Source organism: Phyllostomus discolor, chromosome 4 (assembly GCF_004126475.2).
Source record: "Phyllostomus discolor isolate MPI-MPIP mPhyDis1 chromosome 4, mPhyDis1.pri.v3, whole genome shotgun sequence".
Lineage (NCBI taxonomy): Eukaryota > Metazoa > Chordata > Mammalia > Chiroptera > Phyllostomidae > Phyllostomus > Phyllostomus discolor.
In genome coordinates, this window is record NC_040906.2 from 206944168 (window position 1) to 206970027 (window position 25860).

General features: G+C 46.9%; 1 protein-coding gene across 9 annotated transcripts in view; it reads left to right on the forward strand.

Annotated features, from left to right (window-relative positions):
* QKI (QKI, KH domain containing RNA binding) overlaps positions 1-20018 on the forward strand; it is a 140463-nt gene extending 120445 nt beyond the window's left edge. The window contains exons 5-8 of one of the 9 annotated variants that reach the window (XR_004902956.1): positions 8377-8464; positions 9939-10238; positions 12187-13045; positions 16937-20018. Coding sequence is in view for 8 of the 9 variants with exons in the window: in XM_036024965.1 (XP_035880858.1) it covers positions 8377-8464; positions 9939-10238; positions 12971-13045; positions 16937-16953 (480 nt within the window). In the remaining variant the exon portion in view is untranslated. Of the gene's footprint in view, positions 1-8376; positions 8465-9938; positions 10239-10938; positions 16401-16936 lie in introns of those variants that run through there. The other 8 variants (XM_036024965.1, XM_036024959.1, XM_036024961.1 and 5 more) reach the window with 8 other exon arrangements.
* The last annotated feature ends 5842 nt before the right edge of the window (positions 20019-25860 follow it).

The following is a 25860-nucleotide window of genomic DNA, read 5'->3' on the forward strand; positions in this document are numbered from 1 at the left end:
ACAGCTCGAAAAACAGGGCAAACGTGTAGCCACAAAGAATACAGGAATGGCCAAGAAATCAAAATGACCATGCATAATCAGCTTGCTCAATGAGAGTTGTTTTATTGACTGTAAAAGAAAGTTACGAAGTGCTTAAGTAGAGGAACTTACCTTGCTTTTTCCTCTTAAATAAAGTCTCTGAACTCCAGCGGAACTCTTATCCCACTCACAGTTGGTCCTGCTGTGGAGGAAAAGTTTCTAGGGCGTTCTAGAACTGGTTCCTGCTCTTAAAAGTTTGCTCCTGTATGCACCTGATTTATTTTATACCTGTTTTAAAACGATGTTTTTAGATTGCTATCTAGTTTCCCACTTAAGAAATGGAGGCGTACTGGCAGTTTACTTCAGAAGTAAAATGTTTTTCCAAAAGGAATGTGTTTACATTCCAAGTTCTGTTTGTTTTTATTTGGTTGTTCGAGTGTGGCTGAGGAACCCAAACCCGGCTTCCCAGCTGTCCCTGAATAGCTCAGCACGGTGAAAAGTGTCCAAGTGCTTTATTACACGGGGGTGCGGATTCCTGTCCTTTGTTGGGTTTTACCAGCGGGGCACCTGATACCTGTCTTGTGTGCCTTACAGACTGGTTAAGGGGTGAAATGGGATAAAAAAGATTAAATTCTTTACAGACCATACACTCTAAAAATAAACTTTTATTCAAATTTCAGGAGGGTTGGGGATAAGGGCCTTTAAATAATTAAATGATTTGATTGGCGTGATTTTTTTCTGACCCAGGAAACCCGATGAGTCTCAGGCTAGAGCAGGAACGGCAGGGCATGGGCCCCCGCCCGGCCGCCGGTGCGTCCTGGAGGCCAGTGCTGCCCGGTGGCGCTGGAACAAATGGTCAGCCTTGTTTCTTCCCCCTTTGCTCTCCCTGGGCCTCACTTTGTTGTTCAGAGTGTGGGGGAGCTGTTGGCCATGGGGCGGGGTCTTTCGACACCTTACGAAACAACAGAGAAAACAGTTAAGGTGGAAACCAGCCAAAATTAATGACCCCGGTTGTCACCGTAAAGACACATCCAAAAATAATTGGAGCAGAGTGGACTGGGCAGTGGTGACATCCAATTGTTCTGGAACAGGCAGCTTTGTGCTCTCTTTGAGGTCATTGGATTGTGCTCGGTGACTCAGAAATCTCACAAACGTCTCCTAGCGGGACGGTTACCTTTTGGCGTCTCTGGGCCACACTGGAAGAAGAAGAGTTGTCTTCAGCCACACATTAAATACATAAACACTGATGAACATGGATGACCCAAAAAGGGGTTTTATGTAAATTTACAATTTTGTGTTGGGCTGCATTCACAACCATCCCCAGCTGCGGGTTGGATGCCCCGGATGACTCAGAAATCTCACAAACGTCTCCTAGTGGAAACCGAGCTCCTTTGAAGAGCCCCTGTTGGGAGACGGGAGGGTACAGCGGCGTTACCCGAAAGTCTCAGGGCCAGTCGGCTGAGCGAGCAGTGCTGTCACGGATGCCGGGGGTGGGCTTGTTCTCACTGTCGGCCCCTAGAAGTGTACGTGCGGGCCATCCTGCATGCGCGTTCTTGTGTGCGTCCGCACGGGTCACCCAGCGGTTTGCCGTCCTTCCCGCACCCACTCTCAGTCTGTCGCTGCGCGCGCGGTGTGAGCTCCTGTCCGAGCACTGGCTGCGCTGCACGGGGCTGGCAGGGCCGTTCCGGGTGTCCCCGACCTGAACTGTCGTCTCACAGTCGGGGGTCGGGGCCGCATCTCCTCCTTCTGCCCTTCGGCAGGCGATCGGCCTTTGGTGCACAATTGGTCATTTGTAAAAATAAATTTCTTCTTCTTGTGGACCAGTACTTACCCTGAACACACCTGCGTTTCATGTGTTCTTATCTCCAGAACTTTCTGTCAGTGCGGTACCCTACAGGCGTCTGCCCGCCGCCCCCTCCGTAGGCCTCCCGCAGCCGACAGGTTTCCAGGCTTCCAGGCCGTCCTTTTCTGCTTCCTGCTCCTCATCTTCCACAGAGCAAGGCTCTGTTAAGCTTGCGATTTGTATTTTCATGTCTTGTCCTCTGTTGCCCAACCATGTAGTCTGCTAATGTCCATTTGAAATACAGTTAGCTTTAAAGGGCCTTTCCATCGTAGAGCACTGACGTGGCTCTGCAGGTACTGGTGCGTAGTCTGAACTGTAGATCATGTCATTCTTCCAAAAATGTGTCGTTCCCGTTAAGTCTACTATATATGAATAATAAAATCTCATTGTATCATACTATACTTTGCATAGGAAGAAATAAATACTTACAAAACATGGCTTTTTTCCCCCTGAGATCATTACTACTTTTTCTGTTTCTGCCTTTCTAGAACATATTATCCTCAAATAAAAGCATTTGATGTATTTTGTAGATTAGTAGTTGATGTATGAGGTCTGACCGGAAAAACTCCAGCCACTGTTAATATAATGAGAAAGGTTTACATGATATTGAAGTAACCCGGCAGCCAAGGAGAGTGGACTGGAATACGCATGCATGAACAAGACGACTTCACTGTACTGATCAGTGTGGGTTGTAGGCTCCATTGAGTGAGTGTGTGTACTGTGTGGCTGTTGCATTCAAAATGAGCGAGTAGGGCAACAAATCTGCATCCAATTTTGCATTAAGCTTGAATGTTCCTTCACGGAAACTATTGAGGTGACTCCGATGGCTTTCAGGGACAATGCAAGGAGTGCAGCGCAAACCAAAGTTGGGCACAAACACTTCAAAGATGGCCGAGAATCTGTTGGAAGTGAGCCACGTTCTGGAAGGCCTGCAGCAAGCAGAGCACCTGGGAGTGTTGAGTGTGTACGGGCTGCAGTCAGCAAAGATCGGCAGCTGGCAGTGTGAGAAGCAGCAGCCAGTCTGGGGATCCCAGAACTGCTGTGTCAGAGATTTTGGTGCAGGATCTTGGCGTAAAACATGGGGGGAAATTTGTTCTGTGGCTTCTGCTACCAGAGCGGAAGGAACATCGTGCTGCTGTTGCTAATGACTTGGTCCAAACCACTACCAGTGAGCCGGATCTCCTCTAGAAGGTCATAACTTTGAAGGTGACTGAAGTTCCGTTGTCCTATGTATATTATTTCTTGTGTCTTATGTATATTATTTCTTGTATCTTGTTTCTTCTTCACTAAATGTTTTTATTTTTCATATTGCGTGGATGGATACTTTATGGACAGACCTGGTAGTTTATATAATGCGCACATGTGTGTCTTATAACATGTCTCTTTCCTTTTTTTACTTTATCTGTGGTAGCTTGTTGCTGCTAAAACCAGGTACAGATGCTCCTTAACTTAAAAGTATGCCCTAATAAATCTGTCATTAGTTGATGATGTTGTAAATTGAAGATGCATTTAATAATCTAACCAGACATCGTAGCTTAGCCTAGCCTACCTTCAAGGTGCCCAGGACACCTACATCAACCTGTCTAGGGGTTTTTGGTGAGCAGTTGCCTTCCTCCTCCTCTTCTCAGAAACAGGAGACACGGGGCGTGGGGTGCACGTGATGGGATGCAAAAGCATAGTGTCCCAAGGACACTGAGAGCACAGTCCCCCATGGCTTACAGGTTGTTTGCCCCGTGATCCCGGGCTGACTGACCAGGGGCTGCGGGGTCCTGCCACTCTCCGGCATCACCAGAGTACCGCACTCACATCACTAGCCCAGGAGAAGATCCACATTCAGATTTGAAGTGCGTGTACCCCTTGGTACCACTGTAAAGTCAGGATCTAAATCCTGTGTGATCAAGGGAATCCAAGTGTCAATATGACAATAGGGTAAAGTGTTGGATAGCATCGTGGGAGATAGAGAGGATAGGCCGAGCTCCTGCCCCGACTGTGCCTCTGACGTTTCGACCCCCACATCTCTTGGTGGAGTGACACAGCCACCTCCGCGTGTCATGGCTGCCCAGAGACGGTGATGGTGGTGCTGAATTGTCTTCGGCTGTCCGCGGAAACACGGCAGTTCCGATACATCTTTTTAATACAGGCATCCCTTGTTTACCGCACTGAGCCTTGTTGTGGTCCGCACACGCTGCGCTATTCACACACTGAAGGTTCCCGACAACCCTGTGTGCAGCAAGGCCTGGTGCCGTTGTCCAGCAGCATTGGCACGCTTTGTGTCTCTGTCACTTCTTGGTAATTTTTGCAGTATTTCAAATTTTTTCATTATTTTTATATTTGTTACGGTGATCTGTGATCAGTGATCTTTTATGTTACTATTGCCGTTGTTTTGGGGCACTAGGGACTACACTCAGAACACAGCAAACTTAACCAACAAATGTTTTCATGCGTTCTGCTTCCAGCCAGCCCTTTCCCCGCCTGGTCCCCGCCTCCGCCCCCTCTTCCCTGAGACGCGGCAGTGTTGAAACCTGGCAGTCAGCGATGCCGCTTGGGCCTCCAGGTGCTCCAGTGAGAGGGAGAGTCACCCGTGTCCCGCTTTAACTTGAAAGCCGGAAATGATTAAGCCCAGTGAGGAAGGCGTGTCGAAACCCAAGACAGGCTGAACGCTGGGCCTCTGAGCCAGTTAGCCAAGTTGTGAATGCCAAGGGAACGTTCTTAAAGGAAACTAAAAGTGCTACACAAATGAACGCACAAGTGATGAGAGAGGGAAACAGCCTTATTGCTGGTGATGAACGTTAGTGGCTTGGATAGCAGATGGAGGCAGCCACGGCATCCCCTCACGCCAGGACCCAATCCAGAGCAAGGCCCTGACTGTCCCCAGTCCTGTGAAGGCTGAGAGCGGTGAGGCAGCTGCAAAAGACGAGTCTGAAGCTGGAAGAGGTGGGTTCGTGAGGTTTAAGGAGAGAAACTGTCAAAATAAAACTGCAGAGCAAAGCAGCGAGTGCTGCTGGGAAAGTGGCAGCAAGGTGTCCAGGAGACCCAGCTGAGATGAGTGAGTGACGGGGGCGCCACTAAACGACAGGTTCCGGTACAGACAAAACAGCTTTGTACTGGAAGAGGACGCCAGCCAGGGCTTTGCACAGCTGGAGGGGAGGAGTCAGTTCTGGCTTCCAGGCCTCAAAGGACAGACGGGCTGACCTTCTGGAGAGGGCTGGTGTGGCTGGTGACTTCCAGCTGAAGAAGGCCCGTGCTCACTGTACCATCCAGAAGAATTGGGCTAAGCTGGTCCTGCCTGTGCGCTCCCTGTGCTCGGTGGAACGGCAGAGTACAGGGCTGGAGTCTGGGTGACCATGCGGTTGAAGCCCGCTGCCGGGACCTGGTCAGCCAAAAGACACCTTTCACAGCGGCACCGCTGCTCGTCAGCCGAGCAGCTGGTCACCCACGGGCTCTGTGGGGGTGGGACAAGGAGATGCCTCTCTTCTCCATGCCTCCAAGCACAGCGCCCCTTCTGCAGCCCATGGGTTAAGCATTGATTTTGACTTTCACGTCTTACTATTAAAGAAATATATTTCATGAGGTTATAGTCACTAGAGTGATTTCTGGGATGGACCCAGGCAAGGTAAATGGAAAACTTTCTGCAAAGGATTCGTCATTTTAGGTGACAGCAGGAACATGTGATTCATGGAAACTGAATCAAGATGAAAAAAATTAGCAGGAATTTGAAAGAGGTTGATTCCAGCCCTCTTGGGTGCCTTTGAGGGTTTCGAGACCTCAGCAGACGAAGCGGCCGCAGATGTGGAAATCGTTAGAGAGTTCTAGAAGTGGAGCCTGAAGATGGGGCGGAATTGCTGCGATCTCGTGGTGAAACTTGAGTCCCTGAGGAAGAACTTCTACGGCCGAGCAGAGAGCGTGGTTTCCGGAGATGGCATCTGCGCCTGGCGAAGGTGCTGTGCAGACTGTTGAGGCGGCGACAAGGGGATCCGGATCGTGCAGCCACTCGGCCGATGAGGCAGCGGCGGGTTTGCCAGGACGGCCTCGGGTCTGGAAGGGCGTTCGCTGTCGGGACCGTGCCGCAGAGGGCACCGTGTGCTGCGGAGAGGTCGTTCCCGCGCGGGAGTGCCCGTCGGTGCGGCACGCGGCCCTGTCGACCTCAGAAATGGCCTCAGCCTTCAGAAAACAGCGCCGTAGGAAGTCAGCAGCATCTGATCAGGGCAGGGTCCTCACCGGCAAAAACTCAGACTCGCTGAAGACTCGAGTAATGGCCAGCCCTTTCTACCTGTAAACTATTTAAGGTGTACGTTTTTGGGTATAATACTATTGCATGCTTAATAAAGTATAGTACATTTATATGCACCAAAAATTTGTGTGATTTGTGTGACCTGCTTTATTGCAATATTAGTTTTTCAACGAGTTTGCAGCTAAACTCACTATTTCTCCCAAGTATGCCTGCCTATATTGGGTCTCTAACAATTCTGTGGATTTCTGTAGTGTGCTGTGATTTGCGAACATCTCTTTTTGTGTTGGATTTACCGTAGAGAGAAACTGTGTTAAGTATCAACATCAGAGTAGGTGCTTATTTAGCCATCTGTTAACTGAACGTTGAAGACTGGGAAAAGTAAGGAACGTGGAATCAAGGGACCTTTAAATAACCTAAAGAAGTAGGTAGCAGACTGTCACAGAGTCTGCATGGATTTTTGGCAGAAACTGGGTTTGGTGGCATAAGGGAGAGGGAGCTGATGTGGCTGCGAATGCCAGTCTGAGAAATGCAGATTCTGAGAAACGGCAGTGGAGAGCCGGTTCCGGATCAGGAAAGCAGAGGCTACACGAGGCGCCCCAGGCCCTCGGATTCCATCGTTTCTCACGATGTTCAGGTGCCACAGGGACTTCACTCTTGTTTTATCAGCCAGCCCGTGGTGAACCTGGGTTCGTTTTACGTCATCTCACCTGAAGTCCCAGAACAAAACAATGACATTAGATAAGATCTCCCAGTGTTTCAGCAGAGAGAATTAATACAGGGATTGGTTCCACTGGTGTCAGGAACTGCTGAGGGAAAAGAGACAGGGCGTGGCACAGACTTAGAAACTGCAGGAAGCAGCTGGTACCCTGATGGCTGGGAGAAGGAGGAGAGCGGCTCTGTTACCACACCTTAGACACGCAGAAAGTTCGGAGCAGGGGTGCAACTGAGACCTGAGAGTGGGGGTCCCGGCACGGCTGTCACTGGGGCCTCGGCAGCAGAGGCGTGGAGACACCTTCGGCTGCTGCCCGCAGGCAGGGCCCAAGCCCGAGCCCGGGCACTGGGGCCACGTGTGCGGGGAGCGCTCTGTCCCGGGAAGGAGCCCCTCCTGCCCTCAGCCGGCGCACCCATCCCTCTGCTTTAACAGCCGGCTGGCAAAGAGGAAGTCGCACCACACGGACCCTAGACCCGGCACCTGAAAGCAGTTATTTAGCAGGTCATTTTGGAGCTTAATAAGATAATCATCTTGGAGAAAACCATTCTGGACGTGCTGTGGAGGATAGTTGTTCTGCCGGCTTTAATAGGCTGAGTTGGAGCTAAGTAGACCCCAGATCCGCGTCACCCGCCTACAAGACATCCTCACTCACGTGTGTCAAGTAGGCACTTCCAAGCTTAATAGCTGATTCCGTATCGCTTAGCCTTGAGCTTCTCGTCAGGTGGAGCCGCCACATACCAATCTAAAGACCTAAACATTGATGTCTCCTGTTCCCTCCCTCCAACATCTACCCAGTCCAGTCCTGTCAGGGGAACTTACTTTTAGCATCTCTTACCACCTGCACCCCGTCCAGTCTCACATCTGTCTCCTGGGCTAGGCTGAGGCTCATGACTGGGCGGTTTGCTCCCAGTAGTCCATTCACAAAACAGCAGAGTGAGCCCTTGAAGACAAGTCCTGTTGTGCCATTCTGCTGCGTCTAAAACCTTCTTTAAATTCAGGTCAGTCAAGTTCTTGGTCAGGCTTGTCTGTAGTTGGCAGGACGATGATTGGAATTGAAAATAAATACCAGTCACTCTTCCTTTCCTCTTTTCTCTACTAATTTGTTGTCCAGGCTTTGTTTTTCCAGGTGAATCAGTCATATAATTTTTCTTTGTTTGTAAAGCCTTTTATATTCATTTTAGATTTATAGAAATGTTCAATTTTTTAATGTACTGAACAAGTTCATTTTTGCAAGGCATTAGGGACTGAAACAAGAGTGGCAGTTGATTAATTTATGAATATGAGTCATGAGACATTTCCTAAAAACAGAAAATAGGAAGGACGGATAACAGATGCCTGTATATGACTGACTCCCCCGAATGGAGCAGCGCTGATGTAGGGGGATGGTGTGTGAGGTGGGCGTGGTCGGGAAGGCCGAGTGCCAGCCAGGGCGGGGCGCGGGGCGCACACGGGAGGCTGGGCCCGTCCGACCAGGGGCGGGAAGCACGGATGCGCTGGAGGCTCCGGGGACGGGGTTGGAACGGGGGCCAGGCGTTGGCACGCGCTCACTGCTCTCGTGGTTTCCTTGTCCAGGCAGAGGGAGAAGACAGCCTGAAGAAGATGCAGCTGATGGAGCTGGCGATTCTGAACGGCACCTACAGAGATGCCAACATCAAATCACGTAAGAACGAGACTGGGGCCGGGCCGGCGGCCACCGCAGCCGTTTGTTCGCACACCTTTCTCCCCGTGGTGGCGGCACAGCCCGCGAACGGTCGGACAGAGCGGAGGGCGCAAACGATGGGCCCTCCGTGTGGGACCAGCAGCCCCGTTGTTACTGCTGTCTCAGACTGTGGGTGCTGGGCCTGCCTGTTTTCAATGTATTCCCGCGTGTCTTCCAAGTGCGGGGTCTAGAAACTTCTAGTCTTTTGATGAAATTTAAACTTCTAAACTCAAGAGTTTAACGAAATTTCCTATTCCATTAACTACAGATTTAAGGCTTCAGACTTAAACTTCTAGGTTATTTTGTTACATTCATGAAAAGGACAGAAAATGAAAACTTCCAGAGCTAGTGTGGACTGTGTCTGAATGCCGTGATCCCTCTGTTGAGTTCTGTCCTCTCCACTCCCTCGCATGTGTGTGTGTCCCCCCCCGCCCCCCAGTGTTTCCCCCGGGGGGGTTTCTGTGTGAGTTCACAGAGGACAGTCGGTGTTCACTGTCTTAATCCGGTTGGTTCCTTTGTGTTTGGATATGCTTTCCCAAGTTATATAAGAGGGTGCTTTTTTTATATTTAAAATGAAATGTGAAATTTATATTTTAAGAAAATCTAAGGCGAGATTACTAATTTTTTTAAAGAAATTGAATTTTAAAGTGCTGGGCAATTTTCCAAAGTGTAGACAACCTGTTGGGTTCGGAAGTGGTCGCTTGACAGATGGTTGGCTTCCGTTTCCTCGAGAGAACGAGCATGTCTTCAACGTCATGCCCCGGGGAACGGGACATTCATTGTACAGGGTGGGGCGGAAGTAGTTGTGAGTATACAAAAACAGTTGATTCTTGTATCATTATTTATTAATTGTATTATTTTCCATACAAACAGCTACAAACCCACTTTCGCCCCACCCTGTATTGCTTTGTATGAGAAGTTAGTTTCTACATGTGCAGGAAGTTTATATGTAAATAGTAGATGGTTGGCTTATTTAATATAGTAAAAATGATTCTTCCTTTAATTTTAAACTGAATCTACTCTTTTAGAAATACGCCAAAACTGTTTCTGTGGACTCCAATTGCAAAATATTTTAAAAAATATCTTTTAATGCGAGTGTTTTCCTTGTGCTTCTGCATGCACCTTTAGCCTTATGAGATCTTAAAAACATAGATGCATCAACAGTATAAACTAAATATAACCTATTAATGGTCTCAGTTTTTTTACAGTGGCTTTTTAATTTTTGCACATTGACTGTTAATCGTGTTGGGAAGGGGAGCCAGTGCGTTTGATCAGTGTGCTTTGGCGTTGTTGTGTGATCGGCGCATGTACTAATGGTTTCCTTTTATTTTTCTCCTTTCCCGCTTCTTTCTTTCTTTTCCCCACTTCCCTCTCGTTTTCTGTGTTTTGCACTGCTGTCTCTGTACTTCCTTCTGAATTTCTTTGCTTACTGTAGCAGCCCTTGCCTTTTCTCTTGCAGCCACAGCCCAGGCTGCTCCGAGGATTATTACCGGGCCTGCGCCTGTCCTCCCCCCAGCTGCCCTGCGCACCCCGACGCCGGCCGGCCCCACCATAATGCCTTTGATCAGACAGATACAGACCGCCGTCATGCCGAACGGGACTCCTCACCCCACTGCTGCGATAGTTCCTCCCGGGCCCGAAGCTGGCTTGATCTACACCCCCTATGAGTACCCCTACACGTTGGCACCAGCTACGTCGATTCTTGAGTATCCCATTGAACCTAGTGGCGTGTTAGGTGAGTTGTTTTCTCTGCAGGGCTAACGTTTTTCTTCTAAGCTTTTGCCCCGGAAGCCTGGGAAATCATGACCTCAGTGCGAGAGAGGCGAGACAGGTTCCCCCTGGGAGAGGCTGGGGACTCGGTCTGTGTTGTTGCAGCCCTCGTAGGGTTCCCCTTCCAGATAACTGCATCTAAGACTCGTTCGGATTTGCCCTGGTAACTGAGACTCACTTCGGGTGGGCAAACCCGAACGTTCCGACAGGACACACTTGTCGCATTTGACCTCCCGGCGGCCCTCCGGAGCTGCAGGCCCTCCCCGGCACACAGTTTGCCACGAAGTCAGCTTCTTTTCACCTCAGGAATTTGTTTGTCAGCTAAATTTTAATTTTCTATGTGAAAATATTCTGAGGTTTTTAAAACTGCTGTAATTGTTGTGCTTTCTAATATTCGTGATCATTTAAAATATGAAAGCGTCCTAGTCAGTAGCTGCATTCTTCAAGTTTTTTTGTTTTTTCCTCCTTTGAAGTCCTGGTTAATATTAACCCTAAGAGAAACTCACAGTTTCAGTAGCACAGCATGGAACCGATGAGTCGAGACCAAGCCACTGAGGTAGATTCCCCCCTGAGGCAAAAACACAGGTCATACTGTAAAGCTCAGTTTTACGTGAACAAAAAGTGGTGTGCTTGAAAAAGACGTTACCGATGCCTTTTTTTTATAGAGTGGATTGAAATGCCAGTCATGCCTGATATTTCAGCCCATTGACTGCCGGAGGAAGGACTAGAGTGCAGCAGCTGCTGTAACACGACCAGGCGGTGCGGGGCAGGCCGCTGCCGCGCTGCCCTTGTTTTGCCAGACAGAATTTGAATACTTTTTTCCTTGATTTGGATATGACCTTGGTGCTGCATGCATGCTGTTCACTTTTAGGACTTTGATCTTCTAAGGGTTTTTTTTCCAGCATTAACATGGATTTATCAAAATTCGAAAGCCTTTAGCGAACCTGGACAAAGATTTAAACTTGAAAATTCATTGTTCAGTTAAAGAAAACCACAACGCTCTGTATGTTATCTGTGTGTGTGCATGCACTCAGGTGCCTCTTGTTTCATGAGCAAATACATCTTATTGTACATGTTGTCGGTTACCTCTAAATCACTGTGTAAAGTATTCCAGGTCAGAATCACACCATAGAGCTGTTTATGAGATCCTTACTTCTGTTGCACATTTCTTGAAGCATTTTTAAAATAACCTGTAACATATAACCTGTTTACGTTTCTTCTTAACTGTTAACGCTCTGTCCTGTGGCCCCCGCCTGCTCCTTTCCCCAGAACTCCTCCCTGCTGCACGCACAGCGTCTGCTGGGGGAGGGGGGCTGCCGCTCCCTGCAGGGCGGGCTCTAGGCCCGGCCGCTGCTCCAGCCCTCTCCAAGCCAGAGCTCACTGGCCTTGCCTCTTGGAGTAAACTCGTCCGAGATTAGTTTACCTGAAATGGAAAAGGGGTGACGGACCACTTTACTGCTTAGAGTCAGCAAGGGGCACTGCAGAATCTGCTTGTCATTTCAAAGCAGTGTGTTTTTGGTTGTGTTGGGAAATTTGTAATTATTAGACTGACAATTGAAACCAAAATACACACATATCTAATTGGCAGTCATAAGATGAATAATAGCGAGTACTAAATGATTAAAGTCCATTATAATCTATTATTTCTTGCTTTGCTACCTAAGCAGTAAAAGGTGATATTGATTGAGACCACTTGGAGAACTGACAAAATCATTTCAAATTGCTAAGTTATAGTAAATTTGCACACAGATAACATGCATGCTGTATATCAAGTCTCACATCATATTATTTTAAAATAAGCAGTGCCCTTCAAAACAGATGCAGACATGTGTGTTGGTGGTAGTGAGGAGATTGGTAATAGCATCAAATCTTCATTGGTGACTAATTTTTAATTCCCTTCCTTTTATCTTTAGGTATGGCTTTCCCAACGAAAGGCTAAGAATTCAAGAACGGTCTTAACTGAACCCTCATCAGATCTGAATTTAACAAATGCTTAGTCTCAGCAGCCTCTGGGGGGGAGGGAAGCTTAGCCTAGCAGTCAGTGACTTACTTGCACTTTTTGCACACTGATAGGAAGTAAAAGTATGTTATTAATTTGGTTTAGTCTATAACCTTACAAAGTAACGGTAATTTATAAAGGAGTGTGTAGTAGTATACTGACTGCTAAGTGTACTATACTGTTTGCTTTACTAATCACCTAATTCATTGCGGTTCATACTTATTGACTCAAAGTTTAAAACCACAATCTGTAGGCTTTACGAACTGCTCATAAACCTTTTTACACGATAAACTCTGGAAGCGGTCTGAAGGTTAGCCAGTCATTGTCAGCATTGAGCATGGCGTGCTTTTAAGTGGTCCTGTTGCGAGAAAAGCACTTCAGTGAATATGTGACTAGTAAAGCGTAAATGTTTGTTTGGGTCTCATAGAGTTCATGAAATACTGTGTCTTGGGATTATAAGTTAATGGATAAAATAGGTTAAGGCCAAGATGTTTGAAATAAATGCAATATTAATAGACGCATATATACGCAGCATATTATGGTTAATTTTAAAACTACTGTGCCTTAACGTGTTTCTTAAAATGAAGTTTTTGTAGTAAATGAACATTTGAAATCCATTTTGATAAACCTGTTAATGTTTGTTTTTTCCCCCTTGTGAATGTTTTCTAACTTTGTCTTGGTAATTGCAATTTAACTAGGTGCGGTGGCTACTAAAGTTCGAAGGCACGATATGCGTGTCCATCCTTACCAAAGGATTGTGACCGCAGACCGAGGTTAGTTTAGTTCTGCAGTTCTTGTTTCTGAGAAATGCGCCGGGTGTCTGTACAGTTTGCAACACCACACCTGATGGAAAAACACATAACTGTTTACCTGCACAACGTTTCTTTTCCTTTTCTAAATTAATTTATAATAATTGACAGATTTAAGGGGTGGGTTTCTCGGGATGCATTTTTGTGTTTTTTTTCCCTCCCTTCATATTTTAACTTATTAAATTCTATTAGTATGTACTATGATTTCTTCCTACTAAAACACATATTAGTCCATTTGGGGAGCTATGAATTTTTGTTTTCTCCTTAATTCTCAATAATAATTTTTGCTAAAAGTTTTCTTTTAATTGTTCTGAAATTTTGGGTTGGTTTTGCAAAATGAACTGAGCGGATGGTGCTTTAATGAGAGAAGTAAAGGAATATATGCCTCCTGTGTTCTTTGGAGAAAATTGAAGATTTATTTTCCCATTTTCCTTTTTAACATGGCATTTGAGCCACTGTACAAACACGAGGTTACACATGTCGAGTACTTAGCTGAGACCAGCCAAGTAAAGACTGTGAAGAGAACTTGGGTGCAGGTGGATCTTGTTTATAAGTCAGAAAAGCAATCCCCTTTTATTATGTTTTCTTCCAAAATGGATCCTTTGATTTTTGTCATTTGCTGCTAAAATGTATTTTCTGAAGGTAAACTGTCTTTGGAAGTTCTGTGGTGACACACCCAGCTGTCGGGGCGTCTTTTCTGACTGACCTGTGACTGGAAATAAGTCTTCACTTTTCTCCTTCTCAGCATTTGTAATCCGTGTCCTATATATTCCCTTGGACCCTTTAAGAAGTATTTATGTTTATTGAGGAGTGATATTTTCGGTTTATTGACATTGAATTCTTTTTCTGAGTTTGAGATCATAAGATAGGAATCCAAAGCAAGGCAGAAGAGAATTTTTTATAAGCTTTTTTTTTTATGGCACATTTATTACCTACCGATTTAGTTAATCTAACTAATACCAGTTTGGAAAAGTGATGGATTGAAACCTCAATTCTACATCTTCTATGAACTTGTGAAAGATCTATCTATACTTTGCATAGTTATCTTGAACACTGATGATAAATATTGGACACAGCTGTTGTCCATGTCAGAATAAAATACCTTTCCAAAGATATCGATGATATTTATTTAGCATAATATATAATTAAACAGCCTTGAAGATTTTTAACTAATATGTTACTTATAGCGATTTAATGAGCAAAATGAAGGGACCCCCAGCTCGGTGGCCATCTGTGAGGACGGTGCTCCCTGTGAGTGTCACGTACACGCGTGCGCAGCACTCCCCTCACACCAGGGCACGTCTCCTCGCTGGGAGGGCGTTTTTCCACAGGGGAGGAAATCATGTAGATTTGAAGAACCCAAGGAATTCCATGAATGATTTAAACTTTTCCCCGTAGTTACTGTCTGAAATAGGAGGATTTGGAAGTAGATTTTCTTTTGTTAACCTTTCCTTGTACACCCCTTTTAGAGTTTTCATAATTTTGTTTTAACACAATGATTATTGGCCTACTCAGTACTCCAGTGCCTTGAGATAGTTGAAAATACTAGGAAGATTTTATTGTATTTCAAAATAAGAACACATTCCATGCATGGCTCTCTTGTAGTTACATGTGTTTTCATTAGTCCTGTCACTGTTTCTATTCAAAATGCAATGTCAGCAAACCGAAATGCTACCTTTTCCCTCTGAATAACAGAGTCCTCTGTACACTGCTGTCGCTGTCACTGTGCGCACTCGCTGGGTCCGGGGGAGGCGTCTGAAGTCCTTCACTTTTAAGTTATTTTATGATACTACTGTTTTCTCTAGTGTTGAGGGTTTTTTATTATTTTTTTAATCTTTTGAGGGGAAGATTAATATAAGTGTTCATTTAATGCAAGGAAGCTCAGCCCTTGGACCTGTAGCCGTGTAATTAATTCTGTGTGAGCATTCAGAGTACGGCATGGTTGACAAATGCCTAGTTCTTCACTAAAAGTAAACCCACCTCTGCGTGTGGCAAAACTGAATCTGAAGCCTATGAAAGACCAACTGACTTTTTAGTCAAAGTGAGCCCTACCTTATTTTGCACGGTTGACACACCTGTGTGTACTGTGGGGGCCAGGACTTGGCAGAGGAGGCGTTCTAGGTGTGCGTGGAAATGGTGGTCTGCTTTTTCTGTGGGTTCCACATGCAAAAACAAGAATATTTCTGAATGGTGGTTTTACAGAAACCATTATTTATACAGTTTGTATAAGAAACTTAATACAATTTTAATCAGAATTAAGTTAGCGTGGGAAACGCTTTGAGACTCTATGTCTCTGGAGGGCCTTGGAAGCCACGTGGCTGCATCGTGCGAACCGTGTGTCTTCTGCTTTGACTGCGGAGTAGCCGTTTGTGTCTTAAATGGAATTCCACTATTTTTAAGAAATTCAGGGATGATTTGGTCACACTAAAGATACAGTATTTTTGTAGTATTTTTACACTATTCTAAATGATAGACTGCAGAAAGCATTTTTGTCAGGTGAGGGCAAGCCAGTCGACTACATAGACCATTTGACTCTGTGAACGTTAGACCCACTGGGTTCCGATTTACGAAGCGGCACAGAATCTACCTTTGCACTGAAGCATTTCGTATCTCCTCTGCCGTAGTCACAGTGGCCACAGTACAGAAAATTCTTTCAAACCTCAGAATATAGTAGAAATAATTAAGCTGTTGAATGAGTCTTAAAAATCATACTACTGTTAAGTGGACCAAGTTTGGCGAAGCAGAACGTGACAGTGTTGATTAAGGAAGGAACAACTCAAGGACATTGGGGACGAGAACTTTTCCACTTGAGAACTACTTTATGTTTTACTGTAATTTTAAAGATTTTTTTGTTCTGTTTGTTATTTTGCAAAAGAAAATAGTATTTACAGGTGGCTTCTTTTAAAATATATAAAGCAGGAATGTATATGAAATGTCAGATTTTATTGTATTTGCAGAGAATTAGCTTTGAAGTTGAATAAAGAAAGCTGTAGTTTTAAAATGCCTTATTGGTATCAATTAGAAATTTCTTCTATTTTTTGATGTACTTAGAGCTTTTGAGTATAGAGTTTTAAATGGCAGGATTTCACAGTGTTTACATGCAAGTGCATTTTATAAGTGTTCTATATGTGTAAAATAGTATTTCCAACTGGAAAGCGTGGGCCAGCGCACAAAGGGCCTGGCCCTTTCTGGTCCCACGACATTGCCTACACCGCTAGCCTGCAGGTTAGTGTCGCTCTGTGTCCTGAGGCCAGAGACCCCGTGTCGTTTGTAAATAGAACAATTGAAAAAGCAATAAACATTTATTGAACAAAAGAAACCTTGTTTGGCCCAGAGTTTATGTTGAACCAAGTTCATACAAATTTAAATTTCTTTAGTTTCATTTCTATTAATCATCAGTTGTTAATAATCACATCCATCATTAATAGTTGCTTAATGCTTGCATCCGAGAGAGCACTAATGCTTGGCGGCGGCCGGGCCCTGGCCCCGCGTGGACCGCTCCGAGTCCTGTGCACCGGACCCCTCGTTGTCCTCGTCCTCAGTTCCCCCCATCGGGCTACTAACTGTTAGTCGTTAGTTACATTTTATTTCCATTTTTTCCTGTTAACCGGTTTTTTGTTTTTGTGGGAGAGGGCTCTCCTTCATTCGTTCAAATCATGATATGAAATTGTCATGATTTTTATTGTATTTTGTAGATGGTGTCAATCAGTTTGTCAGAATTACACATGCTTTTTTTTTATTAGTCGTGATTAGTTTTTCATGTTGTCATTAAGCCGTCACTAGCTGAAACTAATCTCTTCTCTATCTTTTCTTTTCTTTTTTTTTTTGTTTTGTTTTTTGTTTCTAACCACCCAGCCGCCACCGGCAACTAACCTATGACCTTCTGACCTCTGAACTCTTCACCCAATGATGACCTGACCATGCCTGCCTGCTGATCAGTTAACTGGTAATCGCCTTTGCTTGCCTGTCGTCAGTGCAGCGAGCTGAGGCACTTGTCCGTTCGTCTTACCATCTAACCAAACAAAAGACAAAGAAATTGTTGTCCTCCAACTCAGCTTTTGTTTTGTTTCGTTTTGTTTTTCCTGTTTGGGTGAAAATGGTTCTAGAACCTGCACTGAATAGTAGTAAAGCAATAAGGCCCAATTCACGCCACAGCACTGATCATCTCTCAATGCCCCGCCCTAAGCGAACGGTAAGAAGGCCCCCCCGCAGGAGGGGAGACGGGTGGCCCCGACTACTCAGTGACAGGCAGTTACTGTGAGAGACTTCCCAGGAGCCCTCCCTTCTCATGGCGAGTCCACGCTCTGAATGTACTGTGTGGTGATGCATCATGCATGAACCTTTGGTCAGGGATGTCGTTGGTGAAGGGATTTCAAAAGTATTCAAAATTCGATACGCTGTTCGGTCACTGCAGCGCCCTGGGCGGGCGGCGGCGGCGGCCTTGCGCTGCTGCCGGCCGGCCTGGGAAGCACGGGAAGTGTGCCGTGAGAAACACCTAGCGAGGGATTTCGAAAAGGAATGCAAAGAACAAAACTGCGACACTATTTTTAAGAAAATAAGTATCTGAGTTAAAATTACTAAACCTTTATTTTACAGCTCCTTAAAAATATATGAGAACAAGGTACATGCATTATGTGTCACATTACTGGGCAAACTGTTCAAATATTTTTTTTAAACCTCCCTGTATAGAAAAAATCATTAAGGATGTAAAAGCCATGCTTGCCTCTTTGCTGTATACATGTAATGAAATTGTAGATAAAGTGTAGCGCATTGAAACAATGAACAAAAGTAGATACTTTTACTATACAAGGGTGCTGGTGCAGAAAAAATATCTATATTTTTGGAAATGTAGCATTTTATACTTTCAAGTGTTATAAAAAAAGAAAAAGAACAAAGAAACCCTTTATTTCATTAAATGATTTTTTCTGGTGGTTGTCAAGAAACAAAAGACCAAAAGAGCCTTTTTGTCTTTCTTTTTTATTTTTTAAGTATTGGAATAAGTCTAAAGAAAAGGAAGTGCCTTATTTTTCTTCATGGTCATTTAGTCCAGTGTCTCGTAAGACCAGCTCCTCCCTCGGCGTACAAGTCAGCACGTGTCGCCAGCTGCCCAGTGTGTGAGAGCAGACAAGAGGGAGATAAATGAGTTGATGGTTTGAATTAATCTATTTTTTGCCACGTTACCTTGATACAAATTTGCCAAATCTGATACTGTGAAAAAATTTGATAATTTTTCTAATGCCTGACATGTGTTTTCAAACATTCTTTTAAAATCATAATTGATTGCTTTCGATTATTGCAGTATTTAATGTTACCCCAAAGGATTCTGAGATAAAAATTATGTGCGATTTGAACATCAGTTTACAGACAAATTAGAGCTTTGTTTTTAAATTCAGAGACGAAGGTGTGTGTTGAATTCTGCCTTATTATTTGAAGATTAATATTATACTTAGCTAAACGTCTTCACAAAAATGAACCTTCTTGATTTTTTCACTCTGGAAAACAGTGTTCTCTAAATGACCCAAACTTAATCAGACTTCTTTCTCCCTACCAGGTCACTTGGGTAGCCCACCCCCCTTGCCAGTTTTAATAACGTAAGATGCCCCCTGCCCTCACACACACACCTTTTTTTTTAACTTTAAAAGAATGTGAAGATCCAGCATCACCGTGCATATAAACACTCAGCTACATACGAGTCTGAGCCCCAGTCCCTCCCCACGTTCAGTTCCGTGCAGTTGAAGTGACGTGTGCACAGCGCCTGCATCTCTCTGAACACTTAGCGACCATCAGCCGCTTCAGTACCAGGCGTGGCAAATGTCAGGGGCAGTGGGTGCCAGCCGTTCAGCTCGTCCCCCGTACACACCTGCACAGTCAGACGTCAGCAGTACGCTCAGCAAGCACCTTCGCGGGGACCTCCTCCGCCACCTGGTCTCGCTCGGAAACGTTTTCGGTTTATTTACTATGCAATAGACACGCATTGTTTTGTAGCGGCCAGCTCCGGTGTGACGTGCCACCGCTTGTCTTCCTGTCCCACGCACCGCTGTTCGGTTTGTCCACAGCGCGCGCCGTGCCGTTTGCTTTCCACTTTGTTTGGTTGGTTGATTGAATAAATTTGCGACACTCAAACACTTGAGGTGATAGTAGTTTAAAAACAATACCAGTATTCGATCCAGTTTCATCTCAACTGTGTTGTACCTGGACATTTTAGACGTTCATCAAAGGTCTTTTCTGGGGAAGAAGGCACACGTGCGGAATAGACGTGTGACCCTTAGGAGTGATGTTGGCTGTGAGCAAACTTGTGGAACCCTAGTTGAAACAGTTTTGGATCAACTGAAAATAAGCATGACTTTTGAAATCTCTGAATGCCTTGGTTCTCAGTATTATCAGTCTTTATTGAATTTATTTCTTATTAAAATATGTAGTTTTTAAGACTTTTTTTGACAGTATTATGTAATTTTTTAGCGTGGGTAGATGGGAGTGTCGCTTGTATGTTACCGTACAGCTGACATGTATTTTTGTCTGTTCTCTATTATCTCAGTAGTTTCATGCTATGTATGTACCATAACCAACCTATTGCCTATGAGAAACATGTAAGATAATGTATTTACAGCCATTGTTACAAGTTTATAATGTATTTTTCTATCTTGTTTTATATGTATGTTATATAACATTCAAAAAGAATTTTTTTCTTGATTGAGAAAAGGATACAAAATGCAAAATCCACAATTTTGATAACTGAAAATTGCCAATTGTTTTGCAGTACTTTATTATATTGGGTGTCTTGTCTTTCTCGGGCTTTTTAGTTAGCTGATGGATGAGTACATTAGATACTTTTGGGTTTTAGTTGGGATTTTACATAGCTTGCATTTTAATTCTTTGGTTCTTTGCTGTTTCTATTAACCCATGGCATTATTTTAATAAATGTTATAATACCAACCTACTAACTCTGGACTATGTCTGTTTATTAACCTTTACGTGTTTAATTAAAACAGAAAGAAAGACAGAAGGATGTAAGGTCTTGAGTTCCTGGACTAACCCTGAGGAGCGTGAGCGCAGATAACACGGCGTGACTCGTTGTGTGTTGTCTGTCAGCTGGCAGTCCCCACCCCTGCGGCCGTGGCTTCCTTCACCACGCTCCCTCGAGGCGGGAGGCGGGAGGCGGGAGGGGCCGGCAGAGAGGGGACAAGTGGCTTTGGTGTGAGGGCTCTCCTAGTGTCGCCGCTCGCCTTCCGCCCCTGCAGTACTAATTCCTTTCTCGTTTCCTTCTCCAAAATAATCCCTGTCTGCTCACAGCATTAAGAGCGAAGAGATTCGTTGTAACGATGCACCCCAAGAAACCAGTTTGATTCTTTGTTGAACCATTTCTTTGCATCTCCGTAAGTTAGGTAGTGTTAGGGTTACCCTGTACAGCCAAGAGTCTGCTGGCGTTTTGTCATTTTAAATGGTCATCGCTCCGTATCAACCGCTGAGCTGTTTCAGCCCGCCGCTCCTGTCGGGGGCGCTCAGCACAGGTCAGGGCAGAGGGGCTCTGATTCTCAGGACAGTGCGGAGGAAGCCGCCAATCACGGGGCCAGCCCGCAGCCCCCGGCCCCCGGCCGCCACACGGGCGGGGCCAGTTCTCAGGGGTTCTTCCTCCGGCACCTCCGCCGGAGTGCGGGTGGTGTGCGGGCGGCGCGCGGCCCTGGCGCCAGCGGGTGGGCGCGCTGACAGCCCCCTGGTGCTGCGTCCTGCATGCAGGGCGGCTGGGGGGGTCCTGCTCCTCTCGGCGGGGGCCGAGGTAAAGCGACCTCTGCAGGGGGACTCTGGAAGTGCATTTTTATTTCACAGGAGTTGTGCATTTCTTTTTTTCTTTTCTTTTTTTTTTTTTTTTTTTTTTTTGCGAAACATCTGGATAATGAAAAATTCTTAAGATGAATTTTTGCATTCATAAATAGTGGCTTATTTTTATAAGTTACACTTTAAGTTCTGAATTCTGGGGCTGAAATGAGCCATACGTTATAGAAGACATAACCAGCATGCTTTAAACTAATCAGACCGTCAAAGTATGCTCACTTTGTATTTATTTATTCCCACAGTATGTACATATATGTGTGATACACACATAGGGTAGTGGTAAGAGCTGGTGCAGCCGTAACAGAGATGGTCATTGGGATGAAATAGGTTTAGTGGTTTCTCCGAAGGGGTGGGGGTGGGGGGGGCGTGGCGTACCGGGAGGCTGGGCAGCCAGAGCGTTAACGCACCGCGGTGTCTGCGAGAGCTCTCGTGGCCCTACGGCTCGCGGGTTACTGTGGAGGAGTTCAAAGACGTCTCCCGAGCTGCCAATGCACAAGTCATCCAGGTGCCACGTCCCCTAAGCTGATGAATGCCTGTGCAGTTGACTCACCTCATTCTCGTGCGAGGGTCCCTCATGGACAGTCACGTCGCAGGGCCACCTGTGCTGTGGGGGGAGTCGGACAGGGCTGCCTTTCAGAGGCGAGGGGAGCATTGCGACCTCCACTCCTGCCCGGGCTGTGGCAGCCTTACACACGAAACCCCTGAGCTCTCGGAAGGAAAGCGTGCTAGTCGGTTCATCACTTTCAACTATTTGTAAAACAGTTGAATAAAACCATTGAAACCTAAAGCTTTCAGTCAAGACTTGGGTGAAATGAATGTACTCAGTAGTTAAGCATTTTCTCTTAGGCAAAATGTCAGGACGGGTGTAGCCAGACAGTAGATACTCAGGCCCGCTGCAGCTGCTTATGGAGGCTGAGCCCCGCGGGGGTGGCGGGCCGAGGCGCCCGCCTGCCATGAAGCCGCGCTGTGTGCGTGTGTGCATGCGAACAGGAAGGCAGGTGAGGCTCCCTAGGGAGGTGCTGGGCAAACACGAGGGTCTGCGTTTCCTGGCGGACCGAGTGTGCACAGTGGGTTTAAATGGAAAGGCTCTCCACCAAACCAGGGATCCCTTGCCAGCGAAGCTTCCTACTGTTGACGGGGCAGTCTGGAGCTCTCTCCAGGCCGCGCTGGGGGCTGGACGGGCTGCTTGTTTGGGTGTCTGTCTGTATTCCTTGCTCACAATTACTTCCAGTATTTATAGCAAGTGTTGTTTTTTTTTTTTTTTTTTTTTTGGTAAAATGAGATGGATTGATAAATTATTTAATAGCAAAGACTTAGAAAACTTTGGGTTTACAAACTTTCTAAGTAGACAAGGTCATTTTTTTTTAACATGGTCACAGATTCCTCAATATCTTCATTTAAAATGGAAAAACAATTGATTTTATATATAACGCAGTACACACACCTAGTATTACCTGTGGTTTCTTGAACATGAAATCTAAAGTGAAGCACCCTTGTTAGGAATACCTGGTCCTCAATGTTGAATCAAACTGGTTCGCCTAAGCCTCGTTCTCTCCTTGCCGTGTGTCTGCTGCACTAACCGCTAGGGCTGGGCCGGGCGGAGGAGGAGGAGGAGGAGGAGGAACGGGCTCCGGGCGGACATGGCCGGCGACTGCCGCCGACAGCAGCGCTGGTTCCTCGTTGCTTGCCATGCTGCTCCCCTTTCTTAGCAAAAGACACCAGGTTGTGGAGAAGAGCTCAGCTCCCAGGGTGAACAATTCATTTGTCCTTTTGAAAATGCTGTTACTGGAGTTCTGAATACCAACTACATCTCCGATGGTGTGTGTTGTGGTGTGCATAAAACATGTCGAGTTGTACTTGTGGGGACTGTACATACAGAGGGGCGTGGAGACGGGGTCTCCCCCCACCCGCGGCGCGTGGGCGGAGGACCCAGCCTGTACACGGACGAGCGCGATAAAGCAACTGGAAAATGCCTGTGCCGCCTCCGGCCGCCGGCGCGGGGCGCTGCCTGTGTCGCGCCCCCAGAGCTCACGTGTAAATAAAGAGTGCACGTTGTCAATTTCTAATTTCTACTGACGCTTTTACTGCTTGGGAGAAAGTACGAGACTCTGGCATTCGGGGGCTCTCACATCACTTCCCTGGAGGGGATCGTGAGGTTTCCCCTGATCACGGCCATTAAGGGGAAGTCTGTCAGCAGGCTTGCACGGTGTTCTTAACTGGATACGCATCCCCAAAAGTTGCCACTTTTTAATTTTTATTTTAAAAAGTTTCTATTTTTAAAGAGGGGGAGGGAGGGAGGAAGAGAGGGAGGGACATAATGGATGTGTGGTTGCCCCTCGCACAGACCCTACTGGGGGTCAGCCCAGCGACCCTTTGGTTCGCAGGCCAGCGGTCAGTCGTTCCCTGAGCCACACCCGCCAGGGCAGACATGTCCTTTCCGAGTGGGAGACTCGGGTGCCGTTTGCACGGCGTTGTGAGATGTAACGAAGAAAGGAATGCTGAGCAGATCTTGGTCTCTGCTACGTGAAAAGGTCCGGTGTCATCCATTCCTTCAGCAAAGAATTAAAAAAAAAAAAGTGCCAGTGATTTGAAACCGTGCTGCAAAGATTTCAGGTCGAGGTCTGGCGGCGGTGCCTCCGTGTGCCCCGACGGTCCCAGTTCCCTCGAGTGCAGCCTTGCCTCCTTGTACCTCCTTCCCGGTCGCTCACCAGGCCCCCGTGTGCCTTGGTGGTGCTCCCCCCCCCCCCCACACACACACACTCTTCCAAGGGCACGCACAAGATACAGCCACGCAGCCCTCGCCTAGTGCGTTACACAACCAAACAGCCAGAAAGCGGAGGCGCACGTTCTCACGGTGCCCCCCGGGGACTCCGGGGTGGCCGTCCTCCTCAAACCGAGTGCTGCCCGGTCCGTCTGGTGCCCGTAGGCACTGGGCTTGCTTCTCCTGACCGGGAGTGGGAACTTGAACTTGAGACACTTCAGTGGTCTTCCAGGGGCGCAGGGTAAAACAGGGTTCAATGTTTTTCCTCCTGAAAAATCAGATGAATGTGGTTTCTCAATGAAAACGGTCAGCCAGTCATGATTCAGCAGTGACTCAATAGGACATTACTCTTTAATGAGGGACAAGCTTCCATTGAGGAAAGATGCGGTTAATGACGGGCAGGGCAGGGCGTGGGGAGGGGAGGGGCGGGAGGCTCCTTCTGCATGGCCCCTAACTGCAGCAAAGCACCCCTTCGGGTCAGCACCGAGCAGAGCCAGCTGCAAGGACACATGGGGGAGATGCAAATGTAATATAAAACGAGCTTGAAAACAGGGAGTTACCACGTCAGCTTCATTCATTCCATTTTCCTGGTCATCCTCCTAGGCCCAAAAGTGGTGGGAGCGGGGTGTGCCGTGAGTCCCGTGCGCCTGTGTGGGCTGGCGGTTGGTCTCAGGACGTGCCGCCGAGGGCCCCCGGCAGGTCACAGCCAGGAGAGGACCGCGCACAGTGGGCCCGCTGCTCCCTTCCCGGCTGGCCTGCTGCCTGCGTTCCCCGCGCAAGTGTCGTGAGAGCAGGAGCTAGAACCGTGATGAAGTTAAAACAGAAACACCGTGGGAAAAGTTGCTGGGTGGGCTGCATATTAGAAAAGACACCAAGAAGCAGCCCGTCAGGAATCATGTGCCTCATGCCGAGGGTTACGTTGGCACCTCAGCCGACGTTTTCAGAGCCCAACTGATGGGACACGTGGTGGAAGTCAGACGCTGTGATCGGTATGTGACACAGCGAAACCACGGCTCTGCCTGTGGAAACGCACCCAGCGTGTTACCCTGTGCGGGGAAGCCGGGGGGTAAAATGGATTACCGCTGTCGAGTCGGAAACCAAGAGGAACACGCACACTTTGAACATCCGTGTCCTTCCAAAAGGGCCCCCTTAGCGGCCTGGGTGGGACAGTTCGCTGTCATTCTTGTTGCTGACAGCCCCCAAGTTCATGGTCTAGGTAGACACAAAGGTAGGACGTTTTGACCAAAGACACCTCCTCATTCCATGAGTAATTTTTAGCCTCTTTAACATACACAGGTGTTTTGCCACCGCCCTTAAGCTAACGCCCTCCCAACAGAGCTCTAGGAAACGTCAAGGTAGGATGTCCGTGGAAGGCCATAAACTAAAAACGTGTCTAATGCATTTGCTGTGCATTTCTGTTTTCTAGAGCAACAGAGATTGCTCTCCACGGCGGCACTTGAGGACCTCATTTGCCAAAAGCACCCAAGTGTCTAAAAGGCTCAGTGTGTTGTAAAGCAGAGTGCCAACAGCCCACGTCTTAGAAGCTCCTGTGCTCTGCCAAAAGGAGCACAAAGTGTGTGTCCACTGTCCAAATAAAGGTTCCAGGCCTACACACACATTGCAACACCCCGGTTTGGGGGTGCGTGCTTAGAGAGGGAATGTCTTTACTTGACCGTTTCTTCCCGGTGGTCCTTCCATCACAGGGAGCGTTACAGGGAGTTTTGTTCACCACAGCGGCGACTTGGGCCAAGTGTTCTTGTTTGCTCTCTCTTTATTTTTAATGGACTTCGTTCCTTAGGGCAGATGTAGGTCCACAGCAAGACCAGACTATCAATAGAGGGTTTTTCCACGCCCCCCCCGCCCCCCCCCCCCGCCGTGCGTGCACGGCCTCCCCCATCGTCAGCATGCGGGTGCCCCACCGAACGGGTGCTTTCCTGCAACTAACGAACCTACACAGACACATTGTCGCCCAGACTCCGAGGTTCACAGGAGGGTTCGCCCTTGGTGATGTCGGTCCTCTGGGTTTGGACAAGTGGTGTTGTGGCCTGTGTCCCCCATGACAGCATCACACAGAACAGTCCCCCTCCCCTGAAAACCCCCCACTCTGCCCATTCCCCCACCGCCTCTCCCCAGCTCCTGGCCACCACAGGTCTCTCTACTGTCGCCATAGTTTGGCCTTTTCCAGAAT